General features: G+C 46.2%; 1 protein-coding gene across 1 annotated transcript in view; it reads left to right on the top strand.

Moving 5' to 3' along the window:
• The window catches only part of LOC311229629 (plexin-A2-like), a gene marked incomplete at its 5' end in the record, with an annotated part of 168,906 nt that overhangs the window by 123,844 nt on the left and 19,107 nt on the right, over positions 1-25,955 (top strand). Inside the window, 4 exon segments of the mRNA XM_084315706.1 lie at positions 1,389-1,506; positions 15,346-15,482; positions 16,352-16,519; positions 25,292-25,385. Of these exon segments, the coding sequence (XP_084171832.1) occupies positions 1,389-1,506; positions 15,346-15,482; positions 16,352-16,519; positions 25,292-25,385 (517 nt within the window).

The raw sequence follows: 25,955 nt of genomic DNA, 5'->3' as shown, positions 1-25,955 counted from the left end.
GCACGCACGCACGCACGCACGCACGCACGCACGCACGCACGCACGCACGCACGCACGCACGCACGCACACACACACACACACACACACACACACACACACACACACACACACACACACACACACACACACACACACACACACACACATACACACACACACACACACACACATACACACACACACACACACACACACACACACACACACACACACACACACACACACACACACACACACACACACACACACACACACACACACACACGCACACACAGACACACACACACACACACACCATGGCTGTAATTGAAATGCGCTGAATGTCGCTGACTGCAGGGACAATCTGTTAGCCATGTGTTCTCTCACATAGCCATGTAATTCGATTGGGCCATGGCTGCGGGGACTTTATTTATACCCTTGTAAAAAGAAAAGAACATGCCAGCAGAAAATGGGAAACTCTGGTGATGTATGAAGAGGAGGGAGTGCCGAAGAGGAGGACACACCGGCTCACTGTGTCTGGGGTTGACGACAGCTCATCCTCTCCGAGCTGGGTCTTCAGTGAGACCATTCATTCGGCGCTCGCAGTGCTTTAAAACATGACATTACAGCTGTTACAACCATTAATTTCACCGTGGGGTCAGTTTCTATAATGACTTATTCATGGAGCACTTTATCTTATTGACCTGACGGGCGATAGTGATTTATCGAAGGAGCCCCTCCGTTGTCATGGTAACGGGGGAGGTAATGGTGGGTGGCAATCGTGCTGCAGATGGGGAGGGGAGTTTATCATTGGTGTTATATTGCTGCTATAGGTTTTCCATTAGAAAGAAAGATGGCCTTCCGTATTGACCCGCAACTACTATGAAACTCTGCCCCAATCACATGGGCCAGGAGAGAGGAGCACTCCTGCTCCGGGTCATCAGATGTGATACTGTGCCGTGTGTGTGTGTGTGTGTGTGTGTGTGTGTGTGTGTGTGTGTGTGTGTGTGTGTGTGTGTGTGTGTGTGTGTGTGTGTGTGTGTGTGTGTGTGTGTGTGTGTGTGTGTGTGTGTGTGTGTGTGTGTGTGTGTGTGTGTGTGTGTGTGTGTGTGTGTGTGTGTGTGTGTGTGTGTGTGTGTGTGTGTGTGTGTGTGTGTGTGTGTGTGTGTGTGTGTGTGTGTGTGTGTGTGTGTGTGTGTGTGTGTGTGTGTGTGTGTGTGTGTGTGTGTGTGTGTGTGTGTGTGTGTGTGTGTGTGTGTGTGTGTGTGTGTGTGTGTGTGTGTGTGTGTGTGTGTGTGTGTGTGTTATTGCTTTGAAAATAAATACATGCTTGGTTCAACGTGTGTGTGTTTTAAGGTGTGTATGTTCATGCACTTGTTTTCTTGTATGTGTGTGTGTGTCCTGATAGGATAGTGTGTGAGATGGCAGCAGCACCCCAGGGCAGCCCACCAGGACCGGTCCAGCTGTGCGTTGGTGAATGCCGACCAGAACTGCGCACCCAGTCATCCCAGCTATACTCCTTTGTGGTAAAACCTAAACCAACACTCCCGTAGTAGACCTCACACATCCTTCATCTTGTTACTCTGAAACACACATACTCTCCACACAGAGATTACAGCTTGCTTTTAATATGATTAGCTTGTTCAGTTGGACAACTTAACCTCTTAACAGGTGGGCAGAAAAGTGGCCATTCTTTTACTTGATTTTGAGGACTGCATACTTGTTTTGCAAAGCTTATCTTTATACTTTATGCTTATGCATAAGCCTGGGCCCTCATTTATCAACAATTCTTAGAAAGTGTTCTATTTTCGTTCTTAAGCACAGAATTTAGAATATGTGTACGTACAGAAAAATCGGGATTTATCACACGTGCGCACACAGGTTCTACGCACACTCCGTGTTGATAAATACCATTTGTTCTACGCTCCGCGCTCGTGCACGATTTTAAGTATTTGCATATAGAATACGGTAATGAAACACCCCCATGAAATGTGGAAAAGTGGACTAAACCGAGCGAAGCGTGTTATGGGAGAAATACACGACAGGCTGACAGACATGTACACGTACGGTGATGTCGGATATGATATCTATTAACTTCCTAAAGACCATTGCTGCCTGGGCAGTGCAAACACTAATAAAGACCGTTAACCACTGTTTGCCATTGGTGTCATTAATAACCATGCTGGAATATGCCTTTTCTTCGTTTTGTTCGATTAATACCCAGGGATTAAAGTTCTCCGTAAATTTTCTACCTGCATATGATTTGTAGAGGCATACAATCTATTTTGATGTCGGCATTAGGTAGCCTATATAAACAATAATACGAGAGCATATACAAGAACAATGAATCTCACTGCCATGTAGCCTACGCCATGTGTAGCCTGCCTATTATGTGATCAATACAAACTTGAACTTGAATTCCATCATGTCTGTGTGCGGGTCACTGCGGGAGCTCACAAGGCTGTTGTCACAATGTAAATAAAAACGTGCACTGAAAAGTTACAGTGTAGTTGGTTGATTATTTGTATGACAGTCAGTAAACCCTTGCAAAAAGTATCAGTTTTATTTAATGAATTGAAAACATGCATCATTGCCTTCCTCCCGACATGCAGCAACGACATGTATCAGGCAAATGCGTCACTGAGTGGAATCCCTTTCTATTCACATAACTGCATTTGTGATGGAGCTTTGACAGCTACATGGGTGGTACAGTAACAGTCTATTGCTCGATCCATCTCCAATATCACGATGGACCGTGCCGGTGGCCAAAGACCCGAGGGTGGAGTCAGGACTTGAATGTGCATGGGGATGGTTGTGCGCTTTGTTCCACGCTCCAATTTCGGTCTCAAATTGCGGTACAAATGAAGGAGGTGTCTCGGGTATAGCGGACTCTAGTTAATATTATGTTCTCTCTGAAATTAGACTGCCCCTCATTCATTCATTCATTCATTCCTATCTGCTATTTCTGAAAACAGTTCCCCGCGAGCGCAGTCAGTGCACCCCGATAACCCTATATATAAACCATGCTGCATTAATTCGGAAAGAAAGACCTATTCCAAATGCTATATTTATAGGGTTTGACAATAATTACACTACTGTCGCTATTTTACGGCTGAGGGGAAGAAGCTCAGTCTGTGACGAGCTTTCACAGCCTTTGGGATCCTCAGCCTTCTCCCAGAGGGGAGCAGGGTGAAGAGGCTGTGACCGGGGTGGGAGGGGTCGGCCATGATCTTCCTCGCCCTCTTCAGCGCCCTGGAGTCATGCAGGGACCTGAGGGAGGGCAGGGGACAGCCGATCACCTTCTCCGCGGAGCGAATCACCCGCTGCAGCTTGACGAGATCTTTTGCCGCTGCAGCAGGGAACCAGGAGATGATGGAGTGGGTGAGGATGGACTCAATGATGGCCGTGTAGAATTCGGCCATCATGGTCCTCTGCAGTTTATATTTGTTCAACTGCCGGAGGAAGAACATCCTCCCCTGGGCCTTCTTGAGCAGGCCCGTGATGTTGAGCTCCCATTTAAAATCCCGGGAGATGGTCATGCCAAGGAATCGGCATGACTCCACAGAGTGCCTCCCAGTATGATGGGAGGGGGCAGGGCTGCTTTCCTCCTGAAGTCCACTACCATCTCCACTGTCTTTTGAGCGTTGAGCTCCAGGTTGTTGCAGCTGCACCAGCTCTGGAGCCTCTCGATCTCCCTCCTATAGGCCGACTCGTCCCCTCTGGAGATGAGACCCACCAGGGTGGTGTCGTCAGCGAATTTCAGGAGTTTGACCGAGGGGTGGAGAGAGTCATCATACAGAACACGCCAGTGTTGAAACTAATGCACGGAAGCTTATTTCCGCGTTGCAATATTCATATTCTACCACCGGGCGCCAGGTACGCACGGTCGGAGCTGTGCGTAAATATACGCACAAAGTCAAGCACACGTTCAAATTGATAAGTCCCACACTTTGTTAGAAATGATTGTATGCACGGGTTACGCACATATCTGTGCGTACGCATCATTGATAAATGAGGGCCCTGGTCTCTTTTGAAAGATAACATTCTGAAGTTACTAATGCAAAAAAGGAAAATGACTTTTAGTGCTAATTAAATAGAGTAACATAGGGCTGAACTTTTTAATAATAATGGGTATAAGCCGTGGATCCATAGCCTGAAGTCTTATGTAGTACAGGTCCACATTTTATAAACTCAGAAGTGAGTCTTCTAATCTAGAGAGATCCGGGTAAACCGTGTGAAAAGGTATTCCATTTCCTCATCCACTGCCATTCATTCGGAATTAGGGGTGTAAATATTTTACCCCACAACGATTCGATTCGATTACGATTCTTCAGGCAACGATTCAATGCATCATGAAATCTCTTCATTTGACCATGATTCGATACATTTTATATCAATTAATTCCCCCCAAATTTATTTTGACACAAATGTGGTTGGGGGAACTGATTCACTCATCATGAATGGACTATAGGTCAATAAAAACAATACACCAAGCTTTAAGTTAACAGGATATTTTTATTCCCAAAAAGTGCCAGATTTTAGATTTCAGACATTTTGTGTATTAAGTGATTAATGCTTACTGTGGCAAAGTTGTAGCCAACAACTATACAGTAGGCCTAACAAAAAAGGCAGTGACATGGAACTACTGCTACAAAAGTAACAGTCACTTAACTTTAGCTTTTGCCCCTTTTATGCATGTTTTGGCTAGTGTTGCTCTTATAGAAAAATAATCCTTTCAGGGTTGCCTATTGAAATACTGTACACATCCAGTACAGAAACATTCAAGAGTTACTCTTTATAGTAGTACTGTAGGTGTTTAAAACCAATCACTGTTCCCTTTTCTTAAACAATAAAGAAAAATCACTTTGAGTGCTAATTAAATAGAGTAACAGAGGTTTGAACACACTGAAAAAACTCTAACCCTGACTAACCTTACTGTCATGCACTTGTCCTATACCTACACTAATAGCACTCAACACTTTGATGAACATTGTTACTCAGCTGATAGAGTTGTACCCTTCCTGCTGTCTTGTTGTACAAAACTTGTAAGTCGCTTTGGATAAAAGCGTCAGCTAAATGACTAAATGTAAAATGTAATGTAAATGTAAGTAAACGTTTTGTGTACTTGCATGTCAGACTAAGAAAAACAGTAATTTTCTATTCATTATACTTTATACTTATAGCACATGCATGAGTCTGGTCTCCTTTGAAAGGTAACTTTCTTACACAATAAAGAAAAATCACTTTGAGTGCTAATGAAATAGAGTAACAGAGGTTTGAACACACTGAAGTAAACGTTTTGTGTACTCACATGTCTGTTTAGTGGTTGCCAGATGCCTGTTTTTAAGTTCCAGCTGAGAGGTAGGAGCTGAAAAATAAAACGGTTCCATAGCCTGAAGTCTTATGTAGTACAGGTCCAAAGTTTATAAAAATCCCACAGAAAATGAGTATTCCACAATGTTTTTTGTAACGTGTGTGGCGCAGAAATTCAGCGTGAAAATACAAAATGGCCGTCAACTTCCATTCATTCAGACGTGCGAGTCAAAACACTCGTAAGAACGGCTTGTCAAATTACCTATTTTATTTTGGCCAAACTGCTTACTGCACACATTAAAATTGCGTTTCTAATAGATTCTAATACAGTAGATTCTAACATTTTCAAATCAATGCAGTTGAATCGTCACCTTAGGATCGATGCATTGCGATTAGGGATGGGTACCGAATTCGGTACTTTTGAGGTACCGAACCAAAACACGTCGGTACTACCGAGTATCGAATCAAGTGAGAAACCGATTTTTCTTTTTCTTTTTTTCTTAATTTTTTCTTAATTTTTTTTTCATGTCAACATTCACACGCACAATATATGCTTACTGTTGTGAAGGGCCAGATTAAACCGAATATATATATTTATTTATATATATATATTTAATTGTATTTGTATATTCTCTAATATTCCCTGATATCCCTTGTATATTCCTTGTACAATATGCATTGAATATCCATTCTAGCCTACTGAACATCCCACAATAGTCTCCATTCTACTATTGGTCGAGACCTTGGTGCCAGGCTGCCATACCCCTCAGACCCAGTTCAAACGTACCGCTCCACATGTACGAACAAGTCCTAGTTCCGCGTAGGAATCTGGCTACCGCACCACTAATGGGACTATTTGTTCATAGTGCGTATATATACTGCGCTACTAAAGTAGGACTTTCTTTTCAGTCCAGTTTCTTACCCTCCAATAGAGTCACAGACGTAAAGCCTCCCCGCGACGCCACGTGTGGGAGTAAGGCCAAGTTCGCCTACCATCGGTATTGAGACATCGTGTATATTAATATTTGAATAATAATAATAATAATAATAATAAATCAAATTTATATAGCGCCTTTCATAGAACCCAAGGTCGCTTTACAATCAGGACAAAAAATAGGGCAAGGAAAGTCGGCGGGGAGGGGGAAGAGGGGATGAGGGAAAGTAGGGGATAATGGACCTAATTTAATCTAAAACTAACTGATGGGGAAAGCCTTGGTGAAGAGGTGTGTTTTTAGAGCGGATTTGAAGGTGTCCAGGGTTGGGGCGTTGCGGATTTCGGGGGGGAGAGAGTTCCAGAGGGTAGGGGACGCCACGCTGAAGGCTCTGTCCCCAAAAGTCCGTAACCTGGAATAGTCATATTTGGCACTATATCGTCGAGTTGGACGTAGTCTATTAAGCTAATAATAGTCTGTTAATATATAGTGCTTCGTGCGGTGAGAATACTACCGTAGTCAGTACCCCATCGTTTCGGGCAGAGAACTGGCTGCTTACCCAGGGTGGTTGACCCCATGTGAAGCTGCACCCGAGGAGCCCCAGAGCCGACGAGCGAGTGGACCTGTATACCGGATTATTCTACCGACGACAGCCCGCCTTCCCAGGCACGGATTATGCTTTGTATACTTTGATTATTCCATGGATAAAGACCCCCGACACTGCCGTGTGTTGGAACCCCCCCCCCTGGAGAGGACGCAAGGTGAGGAGACGCTCTGCAAGACGAGGTCGCTTCACGTCTCTCCCCCGTGGACCGGAGAGAGCCGGCCCACAAAGAGTCCACCTGCTTTCATCTGTGGTCCAAGGATCGCCGGCGCATTGAACGGCACTACAGTGGGTTCACCTGGGATACCCTTGGCCGGACGAGGCAGCCGGATTCTACCCCCCCCCCCCCTCCTACTCCTGTCGGCTTACAAGCGACCGGATTAACCCCCTCTAGTGTATCTAGTATATAATCATTAAAGTATCATTGCTGTTATTCCTTAACTATTCCAGGTCGTATATTTACCACCTGCGCCTTCAGAGATTGGACATTCTCTATTGATATACCGACGAATACTCTTTGCCATAAAAGTGCATACTATTTCAATTCATAAATGTAATTAAGTGATTAAGTGCTTGTTCTACACACCATCGCTGTGTAGAAATAAAGACCTGTTTCGACTTCGTACATTTGTGTTGGATCCGTTTCATCTACGTGAGAGTGTTTATGATAATATATTTATGCCGTGTACTGGGTGGCCGAATATTAAGTACAAAGGTAGTGGTAGTAAGTATCATATCTAGTAATACAGTCAGGGAATTGTACCCCTCAGTTACAATTGGTCCTTCGAGCCGGAGGGTAATCAGTGTAATATTAATATAGTGTTATTAATATTGAAATGGCCTATGATGAACACTCCACGAAACGATCCTCCTAACCAACGCCCGCAGCGCGAATGACGGCTCCCTCAGTACTTAGAGGCTTACGCTGTCAGTCAACAACCTAGTCTTCTACTAACAGTAAACGCGGTAAAACTAGAAAGTAAAAGTATGTCTAACCCCAACGCCCAGACTACCCCGACCATAGAGGCCCCTACGGGCTCTAATGTAACTGACCAAGTTCACGGTGGGGACCAGTGGGAACCAGACATGACTTCACACCCCGCCAGTACTGAAGAAGTAGTCCCCGATGAGTCCCAGGAGGAATACAACGCTACCGAGAGAGAACTCGGCACGGAAGAAGACGGGGAGAGCACCGTGGAGATAGAACTCCAAGGCTCCGCAAGGAGTACCCCGAGGGAAGGCTCCCCTATACAACCGCCTTCTCCCAGCGAGGCAGAGAGGACCCTACAGCAGGCCTTCCTCATCAGCCTGAACGCCGCTGCTGAACGCGACCGACTGCAGATCCAGCAGCGAAGCGAACACGAGCAGATACGTCTAGAAATAAGACGCATTCAGATGGAAGAGAATGTGGCCCGAGAACGAGCCGGTGCTCAACGGGACGCAGCGCGCGACAGACAGCAGTCGCAACTAATAGAACAGCTGATCAGACGGACAACACCCTCTCCCTCCGCCAGAGGCTCCAGGAACTCGTCTAGACACACCTCCAGGGCGGCATCCCCTAGCCGAGTAAACAACCCTGAACTTGACCAACAGACGAGGTCTATACCCCCCACAGACCACCTCCCCCCACCGGTCCAAGCGAGACCTAGCAACCGGGAAGGAGCAGCATATCCTGTGGAGAGGCTAAACCAGAGACTACAAGCACTGGATGACCTAACTGAAGACGAAGAGGAAGAGGAGGAGAACCACGCCCGACGACAGCACAGTACTCTACCGGACCAGGAGGTCCGGTACAGCCCAGGCTATACTCCCGCGGAGCTGCGCTACAGACCCCCGACTCTATACACGGGTGAGCACGACGCACGACCCGCACCGAGGAACAGCACCTGGACAAGCGGGCCATGGTACACTGCCGGTACCAGCCCATACCAAGGAGCGGGAGGAGACTCGCCTAGGAGGCCTCTCCCCCAACGCTCGCCGATGTATCCACAGTCAGCGTCATACATTGGCACGCCTATGGTACCCGACTTCACCCAAGAGAACCGGGCCCAGTATACAGAACTCCGCATGTGTCTGGAGACCATGTTGGTGGCTGTATTGGATGAACGCCACAAATACGCCATCCTACTGAAGCACTTAAAGGTACCCCGCGCACATAATATAGCGCTCGCCTACGCGACTTCCACCACCCCATACACAGCAGCGCTGGTAGCATTGGACCAGAGGTATGGGCGCATATGGGATTACGTGATCCAGGAGATCCGACACATCGACCGCTTACCCCCAGCAATAGACAATCGAGCACTGGACGACCTGTCCATCAGAGTGCAGTCCCTGGTAGGGATGTTGGGAGCGCAAAGAGAGAAGGGGAGGCATGAACTTTACGCCAACTCAAATGTGGAAAGGATCCTGGAGAAGCTGCCGCCCGCTCGTCAGGAGCGCTTTAGGCGGCAGAGGGACCACAGAGACCCGAATGGCCCCGAACCGAACCTCCTCGATCTAGCAGACTTCCTGGCGAGAGAAGTCAGCAGCCTACGGCTAGATACATTCGGACGGAGCACCCCTGGCTCCAGAGAAGGAACCAGACGACTAAATGATGGAAGAAGATCGGTGACTGTGATGCACCAATCGGAGTCAGTACCGAGCAGCAGGAGCCACAGTACCCCCTCCAGAACGGAGAAGTGGAAGATAGTGTGCCCCTACTGTGAGAAAGAACACTGGCTAGCGCAATGTGACTCCTTCCCCAAGCTGAACGCGGAGGAAGCAGGTCAATGGATAAAGTCCAACAAGCGCTGTTTTCGCTGTGCGCGCTCACACATGGCAGCCGAATGCCGCTTAAAGAAAAGGTGCACCAAGTGCGATGGAGCCCATCTGGACATACTTCACGACAGTAACAGACGGCGCCCTTCACCTGCACCATCCAGCCGCAAAGCGAGCGTCATGTACATCGATCCCGCCAGCAGCAGTGGAGCCCGAGTACTCCTAAAAGTAGTGCGTGTGACACTAAGCTACCAGAATAAAGTCCTGGACACTTACACCGTCCTCGATGACGGGTCAGAGAAGACCCTGCTGCTCGCCTCCGCTGCGGCCCAGCTAGGGCTGCGGGGAAGCGAAACCCAAATGACAATTCGGACAATAAGACGAGATTTGAAGACGATAAAGGGCGAGAATGTCTCATTCTCTATCGCAGCAAGCGGCCAGCCTGAGCGACGGTACCAGATTGCAGACGCTTTCACCAGCCAAGAAATAGGACTGTCGCGGTACACATACCCCGTCGCCAAGCTGATGGAGAAATATGCACATCTGCGCAAGTTACCGATCCCGCTCATAGACAATGCTATGCCGACCCTGTTGATAGGCTCCGACCATGCAGACCTCATTGTCCCGATAGACCGGGTTCATACCGGACCCCGAGGCTGTCCTGCAGCAGTCGAGACCCGTTTGGGATGGACTCTCCAAGGCCCGCTCGCCAAATCTCTCAACCGAAGTACAGCCACTAGATGTCTCCACTCCCGAGTCAAAGAGGGAGAAACCGCACTCCTGCAACACGTAGAGCGGCTATGGACCTTGGAACAAATGCCCTTTAAGAAAGGAAAGAAAGACATTCGCTCTAAAGATGACATTTACGCCATTCACCTCCTCGAGACAGGGACCAAGAGAGTCCCGGTCAACGGCGTGTTGAGATACGCCACGCCACTCCTGCGGCGAGAAGGAATGCCTACTTTCCACGCCAAGACAGACGCCACAGAACGGTACCTGCTGAACACGGAGCGGCGCTTAGCCAAGAACCCCGCCCAAGAGAGTGTATACCGCGCTGAGATTGAGAAGCTCATCACAGCGGGACACGTCACAAAGATGGACATTAAAGAGGCTGACCAGACCACTGAATCGTGGTACGTGCCCCACCACAAGGTCCATCACAACGGTAAAGACCGCATAGTATTTAACTGCAGCTACCAGATCGGATCCCAAAATCTAAATAAAGAGTTACTGCCCGGTCCCACACTCGGCCCCTCCCTACTCGGCGTTCTACTCCGCTTCCGCCAGGAAAAGGTGGCCATCAGCGGGGACATTAAAGGAATGTTCCTGCAGGTGAGATTAGTAGAGGCGGACAAGCCCCTGTTACGGTTCCTATGGAGAGAGAAGCCAGGAGATGAGCACCCAGCCATCTACCAATGGGAAGTCCTCCCCTTCGGAACGACGTGCAGCCCCTGCTGTGCGACATTTGCACTACAGAAACATGTAGCAGAGGACCCAGCAGCGGACGAAGAGGTCCGACACAGCGTAAAGAACAGCTTCTACGTAGACAACTGTCTACAAAGCCTTTCAACCCAGGAAGAAGCCGAGGCTCTCCTGATTAAACTCCGCGCCTCATTGATCAAAGGCGGCTTTGATCTCAGGCAGTGGGCCAGCAGCGATCCGCAAGTACTGCGCAGCCTCTCCTCCGAGGACAAGGCAGCCAGCAGCGAGACCTGGATGGCTACAATCCCGGGAGAAGCCCAGGAGATGACCCTGGGATTGGTGTGGCGATTCAAAACAGATTCGCTTCACTACAGACACAAGCCCCTGACTACGGAGCAGGGAAGGCCGGCGGCGGCGCCGACCACCAGACGGAGTGTGTACACAACACTCGCCCGACAATATGACCCGCTAGGATGTATTCTACCGTACACCACCAGGGCAAAAATGATTGTACGAGCATTGTGGGACAAGGACCAGGGCTGGGACGACCCCATTCCCGCACACCTTGCATCCACCTGGAGAGAGTGGGAGATGGAGCTCCACTCACTCCCAGGCGTTAATATGCGCCGAAGCTACTTCCCACCCACGGTGAGGCCAGAGACATGTAAAATGGACTTACACGTCTTCAGTGACGCCTCAGAGGTCGCATACGGATCAGTAGCCTACTTGCGGGCCCAAGACCAGGGGGGAGAGATCTACACAGCATTTGTCCTCGCCCGCTCGAGAATAGCCCCACGCAAGCAACAATCTATCCCACGTCTAGAGCTCTGCGCAGCCCTAGCCGGAGCGCACCTAGCCACGCTCATCCAACGTGAGCTCACCATACCGGTGTCTAGAACAATCCTGTGGTCAGATTCCACGACGGTACTCGCCTGGATCAAATCGGACTCATGCAAGTACAAAGTCTTCGTGGGAGTCAGAGTCACCGAGATTCAAGACTTAACCGAAGAGTTAACCGGAGAAACAGAGTGGCGCTACGTTGATACAAAACAGAACCCAGCTGACGTCATCACCCGGGGGATGCCCATGGATGACCTCACCCGTCGCAATGTCTACAGTGACGGCCCCGCATTCCTAAGACTCCCGGAAGGACAGTGGCCCATGCCTATCCCGAGGGAAGCAAGTCCAGAGGAGGTGGAAAATAAGAAGTCTGTGTTCTGTGGATTGAGCACCGTAGCCTCCACCGACCCTAACATAGACGATTGCACGTCCATAGAGAGTGCACAACAAAGAACATTCCTGCGGTACCACCCGGAGTGCAAGTCCCCCGCTGATATGTCAGCAGCTAACTACGAGGAAGCAGAATTGCTTCTACTGCAGCGAGCCCAGAGAGACTCGTTCCCCGATGAATTGGCCTGTCTACAGGGAGGAAAGCCCGTCCCATCCGACAGCAGATTAATTCACCTGGCCCCCGAGAGCGACGCTCATACCCTCATCAGAGTGGGTGGTCGCCTACGCAGAACCCCCAATCTACCGGATGACATTAAATACCCGATCGTATTGAACAGCCGACACAAGGTCACAGAGCTGATTATAAAGAAATACGATGTCCTACTGCACTGCCTGCCGTCTCTACAGACCCGCCAGAAGTGGGTAAAGGAGAGAGACAGTTTGACAGAAGGAACAGTCGTCATGATTATTGATCAATCACTGCCCAGAGCTATGTGGCCGTCCGGCCGCGTAAGCAAAGTGATCACCGGTGCCGACGGCAAGGTCCGAGCAGCTGAAGTGCTCGTCCAGGGTCGCACTTACACCCGTCCCGTGGCAAGGCTCATAGAACTGCCTCGACTCCCAGACACAATCGATGATGACCATGACCCTACAACCCTATGACTTTGTGAAGTTGACTGACCCCTACAGCAAACCCTTATGCGTAAATAGACAACGCGATTAATCTGTCTCTGTTTAACTGATTAGGTCCGGGACCTATTCAGGGGGTGGCTGTTGTGAAGGGCCAGATTAAACCGAATATATATATTTATTTATATATATATATTTAATTGTATTTGTATATTCTCTAATATTCCCTGATATCCCTTGTATATTCCTTGTACAATATGCATTGAATATCCATTCTAGCCTACTGAACATCCCACAATAGTCTCCATTCTACTATTGGTCGAGACCTTGGTGCCAGGCTGCCATACCCCTCAGACCCAGTTCAAACGTACCGCTCCACATGTACGAACAAGTCCTAGTTCCGCGTAGGAATCTGGCTACCGCACCACTAATGGGACTATTTGGTCATAGTGCGTATATATACTGCGCTACTAAAGTAGGACTTTCTTTTCAGTCCAGTTTCTTACCCTCCAATAGAGTCACAGACGTAAAGCCTCCCCGCGACGCCACGTGTGGGAGTAAGGCCAAGTTCGCCTACCATCGGTATTGAGACATCGTGTATATTAATATTTGAATAGTCATATTTGGCACTATATCGTCGAGTTGGACGTAGTCTATTAAGCTAATAATAGTCTGTTAATATATAGTGCTTCGTGCGGTGAGAATACTACCGTAGTCAGTACCCCATCGTTTCGGGCAGAGAACTGGCTGCTTACCCAGGGTGGTTGACCCCATGTGAAGCTGCACCCGAGGAGCCCCAGAGCCGACGAGCGAGTGGACCTGTATACCGGATTATTCTACCGACGACAGCCCGCCTTCCCAGGCACGGATTATGCTTTGTATACTTTGATTATTCCATGGATAAAGACCCCCGACACTGCCGTGTGTTGGAACCCCCCCCCCTGGAGAGGACGCAAGGTGAGGAGACGCTCTGCAAGACGAGGTCGCTTCACGTCTCTCCCCCGTGGACCGGAGAGAGCCGGCCCACAAAGAGTCCACCTGCTTTCATCTGTGGTCCAAGGATCGCCGGCGCATTGAACGGCACTACAGTGGGTTCACCTGGGATACCCTTGGCCGGACGAGGCAGCCGGATTCTACCCCCCCCCCCCCCTACTCCTGTCGGCTTACAAGCGACCGGATTAACCCCCTCTAGTGTATCTAGTATATAATCATTAAAGTATCATTGCTGTTATTCCTTAACTATTCCAGGTTGTATATTTACCACCTGCGCCTTCAGAGATTGGACATTCTCTATTGATATACCGACGAATACTCTTTGCCATAAAAGTGCATACTATTTCAATTCATAAATGTAATTAAGTGATTAAGTGCTTGTTCTACACACCATCGCTGTGTAGAAATAAAGACCTGTTTCGACTTCGTACATTTGTGTTGGATCCGTTTCATCTACGTGAGAGTGTTTATGATAATATATTTATGCCGTGTACTGGGTGGCCGAATATTAAGTACAAAGGTAGTGGTAGTAAGTATCATATCTAGTAATACAGTCAGGGAATTGTACCCCTCAGTTACACTTACCTAGGATTTGACTTGATTCAACAACAAAGCAGTCGGAGCAATGACAAGCCGAAAACTGTCGAAATTGTAGTTATTTGAAGTTTGGATTTTTTTTTTTACGACTGAGGTAGGTAAATTAAATTTCTTGAGACTAAAGTACCGAAAAAAGGTACCGTTGGGTACCGGTATCGATTCACAGGTACCGGTACCATGTAACTGTGTGTGTGTGTGTGTGTGTGTGTGTGTGTGTGTGTGTGTGTGTGTGTGTGTGTGTGTGTGTGTGTGTGTGTGTGTGTGTGTGTGTGTGTGTGTGTGTGTGTGTGTGTGTGTGTGTGTGTGTGTGTGTGTGTGTGTGTGTGTGTGTGTGTGTGTGTGTGTGTGTGTGTGTGTGTGTGTGTGTGTGTGTGTGTGTGTGTGTGTGTGTGTGTGTGTGTGTGTGTGTGTGTGTGTGTGTGTGTGTGTGTGTGTGTGTGTGTGTGTGTGTGTGTGTGTGTGTGTGCGTGCGTGCGTGCGTGCGTGCGTGCGTGTGTGTGTGTGTGTGTGGATATGGTGCGTTTGTCTTGGTCTGGGTCTTCTAATATGTCATGATGTGCTCTGTCCTTGTGTCCATGACTGTATTGTGCCCTGTATCCCTATCGTATGTTCTATGTGCTTTTGTTGTGTTTTTATTCTAAATGTTATTTAACTTGATTTTATTCTGTTTTTATTGCTAACCATTTTTCACACAGGATTTTAGCCTGTACCTTCTGGCAGGGGGACTGCCAATGGAAATGAGCCTTTTGGCTAAAATTTAATGCATTTACATTTGTAAAATGTTTTATTAATGTACGCTGTCCCCCTTGATCAAATAAAGTAAACCTAAACCTAAACCTATAACCTGTGTTGTATGAAACATTCATGATGGCTGTCTTCCCCAGACCCCGTCCATGCTGGTGCTGACCCCAGGCAGAGGACCAGAGTCTGGGGGCACTAAGGTCACCATCGTGGGGGAGAACCTCGATGCTGGGAGCTCTGTCAACATACTGTTTGGTAATCAGACCTGTGAGCTGTTCAGGTGGGTGTCACACTGTTTGGTTCCTTCTACTCATTTCTTCCTTCCTTCCTTCCTTCCTTCCTTCCTTCCTTCCTTCCTTCCTTCCTTCCTTCCTTCCTTCCTTCCTTCCTTCCTTCCTTCCTTCCTTCCTTCCTTCCTTCCTTCCTTCCTTCCTTCCTTCCTTCCTTCCTTCCTTCCTTCCTTCCTTCCTTCCTTCCTTCCTTCCTTCCTTCCTTCCTTCCTTTCTGCTTTCCTTGCTTCTTTCCTTCTTTTCTTCCTTCCTTCCTTCCTTCCTTTCAGGGGCCCTTGGAAGAAGTTTGCCTCCCACACAACATCCTAGATGTAACCTTCTCTACCATGACACACACAAAGAGACCTCTGTTTGAAAAAGAGAGCTCTTTAGACAGAATTAAATAATTAAATGTCATTAAATAAAAAGGTTCCTGATAATGATTCATGTTTAGGGGGGGTGGGAGGGTTGAACCCCAGATGAAAACCCAGGACAGGGGGCACTGTTCTTTGTGTATTTATAGATGTCTATTTAAAGATCAAACACTGCCCGACAAGCTAGGAGGATGAGGGGAAGAAGCCATTAGATAGAGAACCATCTAATTGCAGTGTTTCATCCATAATGTGTCTGTTAGCGAGGCAGAGAGAGGACAGATTGTAATGCATGCTCACCCCTGCATGGTACTGTACTGCATGTAACTCATCATAACCGCATGAGGCGAGGAATTCACAAAGTCACTGCAGCAAAGAGTAGTCAGAGGTGGAATCAAATGGTTTCAATAAAACCCTCTCTCTCTCTCTCTCTCTCTCTCTCTCTCTCTCTCTCTCTCTCTCTCTCTCTCTCTCTCTCTCTCTCTCTCTCTCTGTTATTCTTCTGTTAGGAGGACCATGTCAGAGATTGTGTGTTTCTCTGCACCGGCGTTGACTGGCGCAGGGCCGGTGCAGGTCAGTTTGAGGGTGGACCGCGCCAAGGTGCCGGGGAGTCTGGTCTTCGAGTACATAGAGGACCCCACTGTCCAGCGCATTGAGCCCCAGTGGAGCATCACTAGGTAACCACACATAATATAGTATACCACAGTTGCTTTTAAAGTTGCTATAGATTCAACTTTTATGTAGAGTAATTTTTTTTATGTTTTTATTAGTGCTGTCAGGCGATTAAAAAAATTAATCTAATTAATTACAGGATTTGTAATAAATTAATCTAATTAATCGCATTTTAATCGCATAACCATTTTATGCCTGATATTCTATATTATATAATCATATTTCAAATTGCATGTGTCCAGATGGCATAATTCAGTACTGTATCTACAAAACCTTCTGTTTAATCATCTTCCATCTATTAATTTGCTTAGATTTTTCAGGTCTGGTCAATTTGAGCATGGTGTTATTCACAGTCAAAGATAAAAAAAAATGTATTGATATTCTCATTTGGTTCATTACAATTGACTCAAAATAAGATTTTAATTTAATCAATCACAGCGCAGATTGATTGATTGAATGAAAATGTTATTAACAGATTGCAGAATGGGTACAATACAGTACGGCTCAATACACACAAATGTTAAGGGCATGCAGACCAGAGAAAGACTTTCGTCTTGTTTACATCAGGGTCCCCCATTTTCAATTCATAATGAATTGTAAGTAAGGGTGCAATCCATTCTTTGTGGATCTAGCCCACAGTATTTCTGACACTGGGAATACATTCCCTGAGATTCATAGATGTCCCTAGAATCAGATACCAAGAACATGCAAATGGACCATATTAAAAAAAAGTCTGTAAATGTGTATTCTACATTCTCATGGAATGAATGAGATACAAAACAAATTTATAAAAAAAAAAATTATAAAAAAAAAAAAAAAAAAAAAAGATTAGTTAATTTTCATAACGCGATAATTTGCTGTGTAATTAATTAATCTAATTAACGCGATAAACTGACAGCCCTAGTTTTTATAAATCCACAGAGCTTTTAAATGTGTGTTACAACCGCAGTACGTCAAGGGGAAGGGATAAATAACATAAAGGATGATTGTGTTGTAATTTGTGATAAATTAACCAAAGTAAAAATAAACCAATCCCCACAACAAATTTAGGTGAAAGAAAGTGATATATTGTGCAATTATATTTACAATGTATACAATCAACCAAAACACAGACTGTTAGGGTGGTGTCTAGTTTGGAACCCAAGAGCAGAACACACGGCACATGAGAATGAGGCGGTTTAGGGTATTTAAGTACCAGGCAGATGACAAGGCAGATAGTGAAATGTGCAACAAGGGGGGTGAGGAAGGTCACTCCATGTGACCCCAGGCAACGTCCATGCGGGTGATGTCCACGGGTGAGGCGCAGGCCGGGGCTGTGCAATCCTACACACAGAAGAGCAAGGTTAGAGCAAGGCAGGTACAGAGACAATGGAAGCATACAGTATAGAGTCCTAGTACCATGGCAGGTGAAGCAACACTCAGACGAGGAGTGCAGGCCTCATCCAGGCTCGGTGATGACATGATGAGTAATAAATAAAGCTTTAATAAAGCTGTATGTATAATATATATATATATATATATATATATTAGGGGTGGGACTCGATTCAAATTTGTAATCAAAATAATTAGAGACTTTATAGTTAATTAATCGAAATTAATCACACTTTAATCGCATATCAACCCCCCCCCCCCCCCCCCCCCCCCCCAACACCCGAAACCCCCACAGTATGGCTCTCTGCAGACAGGTGAGTACACAGCTGAGCAAGTTACACGCAGGCAAGGCTGCGGGTCCTGATGGGGTGAGCCCAAAGGTACTCAAAACCTGTGCCTCTCAGCTGTGTGATGTGCTCCAGTTCATATTCAATATGAGCCTGAGGCTGCAGAGAGTCCCGACACTGTGGAAAACCTCCTGTGTGGTCCCTGTACCCAAGTGCCCGCGTCCCAGCACGTCCAAGGACTACAGGCCGGTGGCTCTAACCTCTCATACAATGAAGACCATGGAGAGGTTAGTCCTGGAGCAACTCCGCCCGGTGACCAAACCCCACCTAGACCCACTCCAGTTCGCCTACCAGCCCCGACTGGGGGTAGAGGATGCTGTCATCTACCTGCTGAACCGAGCCTACACTCACCTAGACAAGCCGGGGAGCACTGTGAGAATCATGTTCTTTGACTTCTCCAGTGCTTTCGATACCATAAGGCCTGGGCTACTGGGTGAGAAGTTGGAGGCGATGCAAGTAGAGGCCCCCCTGGTGTCCTGGGTTGTGGACTATCTGTCGGGAAGACCACAGTATGTGCGCCTACGGAGCTGTGTGTCAGACAGACTGGTCAGCAACACCGGGGCCCCGCAGGGGACAGTCCTCTCTCCCTTCCTCTTCACTGTCTACACCAACGACTTCCACTATCGGTCAGAGTCCTGCCACCTTCAGAAGTTTTCTGATGACTCTGCGATAGTGGGATGTATAAAGGACGGTGACGAGAGAGAATACCGGGAACTGGTAGTGGACTTTGTCACATGGTGCGACAAAAACCACCTGCAGCTAAATGTGGCGAAGACCAAGGAACTGGTGGTGGAGCTGGGGAGGAGGAGTGCACCTGTGACCCCCGTTTCCATCAGGGGAGTTGATGTGGACATGGTTGAGGTGTACAAATACCTCGGTGTGCACATCGACAACAAACTGAACGGGTCAAAACATGCAGAAGCACTATACAAGAAGGGCCAGAGCCGACTCTACTTCCTCAGAAGGCTGAGATCCTTCAATGTCTGTACAAGGATGTTGAGGATGTTTTATGAGTCGGTGGTGGCGGGCGCCTTCTTGTACGCTGTGACCTGCTGGGGCAGCGGACTGAGAGCAGTGGACACAACCAGGCTGGATAAGCTGGTCAAGAAGGCCAGCAGCGTGGTTGGGGTTGAGCTGGACTCTCTAGCGAGGGTGGCGGAGAGGAGGAGCCTCGCTAAGCTCCAGGCCATCAGGGAAAACCCCACCCATCCACTATACACAGACTTGGCTGACAGGAGGAGCATGTTCAGTGCTAGGCTCACACTACCCAAATGCAGCACTGAACGGCACAGGAAGTCCTTCATTCCAACAGCCATCAGACTATATAATGCATCACTGTGCCTCACTGCATCACTGAGCACAGAGCGGCAGCTCAATAGTGGCAGGAGGCCGCGACTAGCGGCCTCCAGGCTCCACAACAGGGGGCAGCGACGGCTGCCAGACATTGATCTAAGTCTTATTGGAACCCAAGGAGGTCAATACACTACCTAAAGCATACTGCACCTAGTTACACTGAATACTGGAATATATATTTCATATTTCATTTAGTTAGATTTAGATTTAAATTATAATTATAACCAAATTGTTTACCCCATGCTCAGTATATTCTTACTGTATTTATTTCTGTATATATCATTTCATTTCATTTTATCCTATTTTATTTTACTCTACTCTTATCCTAGGCAACTTGATTTGATTTGTGTTATTATTCTAATTTGTGACCTGTCCTGTCTAAATGTTTAAATGTTGAGCGATTTGCAGTGTCTAATTTCCCACGGGATAATAAAAGTATTTCTATTCTATTCTATCAATGAATATACATTATACATACGTTTAAGCAGCACAATCCTGTATTAGCTACTACACAGACCAACAGATCAATGCAATTTAATAATAATAATAATAATAATATTTTAGGAATAATATATATATAGCGCAAAGGACCTTTTGTAAACTCAAGCAGTTTCGAGGTCAAAGTAAAATGCAGTACTTTCAAGTACATTCCACAACAGTTGACCATTGGGGGGAAAAAACTCTTGATTGATCTCAATTTCTCGTTATTTTTTCAGTATTCTGTATGAACAAACCAGACTAAGAAAAAAAAGCAATTTGCGATTTATTATACTTTATACTTATAGCACATGCACAAGTCTGGTCTCCTTTGAAAGGTAACATTCTTCTTACATAATAAAGTAAAATCATCATGCGATTAAAATGCATAATTTTTTTTTATAGTTAATTCATCTAAATTAATGAGAGATAATCCCAGCCCTAATATATATATATATACTGTATATATATATTCCCACAACAATGACAGTTAGAGTAGTACGAGACAATTCACACTGGCCTCCCCTCACCGTAGCTGCCATCTAGTATAGATAGATAAGGCTTTCAGCTGCTGGCAGACTGTGAGTTGGCCGGAGTGTATAAGGAACCACTACCGCCCCTCTGCTCAGCCTGGTGACAGGAGGGGCTTTATGGAGCTGCAATCAGGGCATCATCGGTGTGCAGTCACACTATGGCGTGGCCCCATGCTGGCCTAGCCTTTGAAGTGTGAGGAGCAAAGGATTGGAGCTGTCTCTTCAAGCTGACTAGAGTACCATGGCCCACTCTCTCTCCCTTTACCTCAGCTTTCTCTCCCCCTGTCCTCTATCACTTTCTTCCCTCTCTACCTTCCTCCCCCTCTAGGGTTAGGGTTAGAATAGAAATACTTTTATTATCCCAAGGGAAATTTGACACTGCAAATCGCTCAACATTAAACATTTAGACAGAACAGGTCATGAATAAGAATAACAAAACAAATCAAATTGCCTAAGATAAGAATAGAATAAAATTGAATAAAAATGGAATAAAAGATACAGTAAATAAATACAGTAAAAATATACTGAAGTCTACAGTAGTCTATTCTCTGTTCCTCCCTCTCGCCCTCTATCGCCTTCTCTCTCTTCTCTCTCTTCCTTCCTCCCTCTAATGACGTCTGTTTCTTTTCTCTACCTTCCTCCTTCCCTCGCTCTATTGCCCTCTCTCTTTCTTCTCTCTCTTCCTCCCTCCCTCTCTTCTCCCATCCCCTCTACCACCCTCTCTCTTCCTTCCTTCCTATCTCTCTCTTTCCTTTACTCCATCTCCCTTCCTCTCTTTCTTCCCCCATCTCCTCTCTTCCCTCGTCCCACTTTTTTTTCTCTATTCCCTCCTCCCTCGCCCCCCCCCCCTCTCTCTCTCTCTCTCTCGTTCCACTTTTGTGAGGTGGTGCATTAGACCAGGTGATGTAGACTAGAGTGAGTGTTCATTTTAATCACATCTAACACATTATGTAAACAAACAGCAGCTGTATTCATGCTGTGCCAGCCTCACAGAGTTGGTGGATGAATATGGAACAGCAGCCAGCTGGTTCACCTGTTTTATCTGGCTCTTGTGGCCAATAATAACAATGGGGTATTTTTCATTCATCGTTCATCATTATCATACGGACAACACTATTGTATATTGTATTGCTGATTCAATGGCTGAAACTAGCCTGCAACTCTCCTTTAATGATTTACAAGATGTGCTTATTAATTTTAAACTAATACTTAATGCAAACAAAACAAAATTCATGCTGTTCTCTAGAGCCAGCGATATTGTTTACAAATTGCATATATCCACTGTGAATGGGTCTGACATTGAGAAAATTAAAATACAGAATACAAATATCTTGGCATCTGGTTTGATGACAAATGTAAATACCATATAGACAATCTTGCCAATAAACTGCGAAAGAAAATTGGCTTCTTGTGCAGGAACAGATTCCCAAATGATTAGCAGGAAGAGGGTCATTAAAGCAGTTTTCTAGTTTTTAGTTTTGGATTATGTGGTTTGTAGACATGCTGCTGCTTCTACTATTAAGCCCTTAGATTCTGTTTATCATTCAGCGCTCAGATGTATCACTGGTGATAGTTATAGTACTCACCATTCTATCCTGTACAATAAGTGTTATGGTTTTTGCTTTATTTTTCCTTTCTGTGAGGGGCAGCAGTCTATGTTGTCTCCTGTGAGGGATAGCTGTCAATCACTGGCCTCTGTGGTTAATGGCCTCATGGGTCGGCAAGTGTGTGGGCTTGATTGCACCTGGTTCAGTGCAGCTGAGTCTATTTAAGTTTGAATCTTGCAGTGTTAATTGCTTTTTCATTTCCTTGTGTTGGCTATCCTTTTGGTCAGGCTTATTATATTAAAGTGTAGTGCTGCCCTATTCAGCATTTAGCCTTCTTTGTAGCCATCCTTGTTTTGGGCTACTGGCTTATATTACACTTTATTTAATAGAGGCTGAGCCTTTTATGGTAGTGTTTTCTTGTGTTCTTTTGGAACTGTCCTAAGGCTTTGCCTACTTTGGCACATAAACTCCCTTGGTGGAGGTTTATTGTTTTATGTTTTCAATATAAACTCTGTTTTTAGGAGTTGCCTTTGTGGCTTATTTATTTTTCTACAATACCTCTTTATTGAGTGTCGTCCTGTTTTTTGGACTTTACTTATTCTCTTAAATACTCACTTTGAGGCTTCCACCTGTAAAGGTTGTTTTTTGTTGTTTATTTTCCCCCTTCTCCTTAATGTCTGCGTAAGCAGTTTAGTGGTTATTCATACACGGATAACTTAAAGAGTCCCTATTATCTGCTCGTAACCCACACATGCAGCCCTTACAATAAGGGTTGATGGTTGATGGGTTTAGCTAATAATAATAATCATAATAGATTCAATTTGTACCGCACCGTATATTGTGAGAATCTCAACGTGCTACAGGAGATAAAGATAAAAAGTTAAATGAATAAAACAATTAAAATGAATAAAACAACCAATGAAATGGAAGAACATAAAAGTAAAATAAAAGAATAATAAAATTAATAGAAGTAAAAATAAAAGTAAAAGAAAAAATTCAGGCAAAAGCCTTGTTAAAAAGAAATGTTTTTAGGCCCCTTTTAAAAGCCTTGATGGATTGTGGTGCTCTCAGGTGGATGGGGAGAGCATTCCATAATCTGGGAGTGGCAGAGCAGAAGGCTCGATCGTCCATGGTGTGCAGCTTAGTCCTGGGGGCTTTGAGGAGGTAGGCTGTGCCGGAGCGGAGGGAGCGTGAGGAGGACTGGGGGGTGAGGAGTTCCTTGAGGTAGGCAGGGGCACCACCATGTACGCACTGGTGAGTGAGGAGGGAGACCTTGTACTCAATCCTGTGTTCCACGGGGAGCCAGTGAAGTGATCTGAGACAGTCCAGTAGGATGGAATGATCCACCGTGTCGAAGGCTGCCGATAGGTCGAGAAGGACCAGAATGGATGGGGTTCCATCATCCGCCGCCATCAGAAGGTCGTTGGTTACCTTGACCAGGGCTGTCTCTGTACTGTGCGTAGAGCGGAACCCAGACTGGAACTTCTCAAAGATATTGTTGTCTCTGAGGTGTGCTTGGAGCTGCTCCGCAACTACCTTCTCCAGCACCTTGTAGAGGAACGGGAGGTTGGAGATTGGCCGGTAGTTGACGAGGGCCTCTGGGTCCAGGGTGGGTTTCTTCAGGAGGGGGGTAATAATGGCAGTTTTGAGGGCAGGCGGAACGTGGCCAGCCTGTAAGCAGAGGTTGATGGTGCTGGTCATTAGGGGACCAATAGTGCGGATGTTGGCTTTCACCAGGGCTGTGGGGAGGGGATCCAGAGCACACGTGGATGACTTCATCCTCCCGATGATGGCCTCGACCTCACGCTGCGTGGTGTCACTGAAACAGCGGAGGAGCTGGGAGACTTCAGGCTGTAAGACAGCAGGTGGAGCAGGTGAAGAAGAGGAGCCGGGGAGGAGAGAGCGGATGCCCTCAACTTTGGCTGTAAAAAATTACATGAAGTCATTACACCGCTTCTCAGTGGTCTCTCTGTGTGCCTGGGTTTGGGGTTTGAGGAGGTGGTGTATGGTGGAAAAAAGCTGTTTAGAATTGCCGGGGCTATTGTTGATGATGTTGGAGTAGAACCGTGACAGAGCGTCCTTCAGGGCTTTGGAGTAGGCCTTTTGGTGAGTCCCGTGCACAGAGATTAGTAATCTGCTTTTAGCTTCTGTGCCCCCGACATGTAGGACATCCTACAAGGTACTTTAAAACTCAATATACTACTATCTATTGGTCAATTTAAATCCTTGATAACCAACCATTTAACCCAGTCTGCAGTTGCTTTAATGTTTAATTGATTGACTTTTCTGGTTTTTGTTTTGTATTTCTGTATTTATTGTGTGTTGTTATTCTCAACATCATTGTAAACGCTTGCTATCAATGATCTATAAAGATTAAATAAAGATTTGAATTTATTAATGAGTTTTGATGTCCATGTTGGCAGCTGGTGTAGTGTAGGTACATACGCGCACGCCTGTGTCTTGTTCAGAATTGCAAGTGTAAAATTGCATGCTGGTTTGTGAAAATCAATTGCAGTAATCCACCCTACCAAAGTCAGCTCATGTTACCCGACTTCTCAGAGAGTTGCACTGGCTTCCCATTGCCACACAAATCCGCTTCAAGGTTCTTGATCTGGCATACCGTGCAACGAGGGGAACGGCTACCTCCTACCTCCGGTCAATGGTGTTTAACTACAAACCCTCAAGACCCCTATGCTCTACATCTTCTGACTGCCTCAGACCCACTCCTATCCAGTGGGGGGTCATCAAAGCAAAGCAGGCTATTCTCAGTCCTCGCACCACAATGGTGGAACAAACTCCCCACCACAGGCAGGACAGCTGAAACCCGGCCAATTTCCACTGTCAACTAAAAACACACCTCTTCAAACAATATCTGAAAAAAAACCTACTATGTACCCTACTACTATGCTACTATACTTATACTACTACTTATCATGCTGATTATGTCTATACTACTATGCACTCAGAGTGTAACACTCAAATTTGTTACTATTTTGCCACTGACCCTTAGCTCCCAGAGAGGTACCTCTCATTCTGACTTGTTGTTCACAATTTGTAAGTCGCTTTGGATAAAAGCGTCAGCTAAATGACTAAATGTAGAAATGTAAATATAAATGTAATCCTGGCGAAACGTGTCTTTCCATCCACAGTGGGCACACCACCCTGACGGTGACCGGCACCAACCTGGACGTGGTGCAGGAGCCACGCGTCAGAGTCAAGTATGCCGGTCATGAGTCTGTTAATGTGAGTAATTACTTTGATTTTAATTTGTTCTAAGATATACCATACATTGACTTTCAAAGGATACGTCGATATTCTGATGATTCTGTCTAAGAACCAGGTGATTGGTTTTCTAATCACTACAATAGCATCAGCAACGTTTAGCCACTGCTAATGTTAAAGGTCCCATGTTTAGCTATTCCTTTCACTATTTGGGCAATTTTTCACAATTCCTGTGAGTCTATGGAACACATCTGTACGTTTTATCCCCAAAAAATTCATTGTTTTGTATTTCTAATCAAGTACTCTAAAGCAGCATTTTTCCACTTCAAGATTTCAAGCTGTTTTGGGCTGGGCTCCGCCCATACTCGCAAAGCGCTTTGAGTGACAGTCACCCACAGTCTGCACTGGCAGACAGAGAGAGACATAGGCTGCGGTTACACACAGGGCTATTTTCGTTTAGTTTTCAAGGTCAGTTTTGCTTTCCAGAACGCAACGTAATGGCAGGCAAGTTAGACATTGGTTTTGCCTCCTGAGCACAGTGATGTAGTACAATGCCAAAGCAGTAGGTGGCAGTAGGTGGCGAACATGAAG

Source organism: Notolepis coatsorum (genome assembly GCF_963971535.1).
Source record: "Notolepis coatsorum genome assembly, chromosome: 6".
NCBI classification, from domain to species: Eukaryota; Metazoa; Chordata; class Actinopteri; order Aulopiformes; family Paralepididae; genus Notolepis; species Notolepis coatsorum.
Note: the sequence above shows the minus strand (reverse complement) of the source record. Positions and strands in the feature narration are given on the sequence as shown.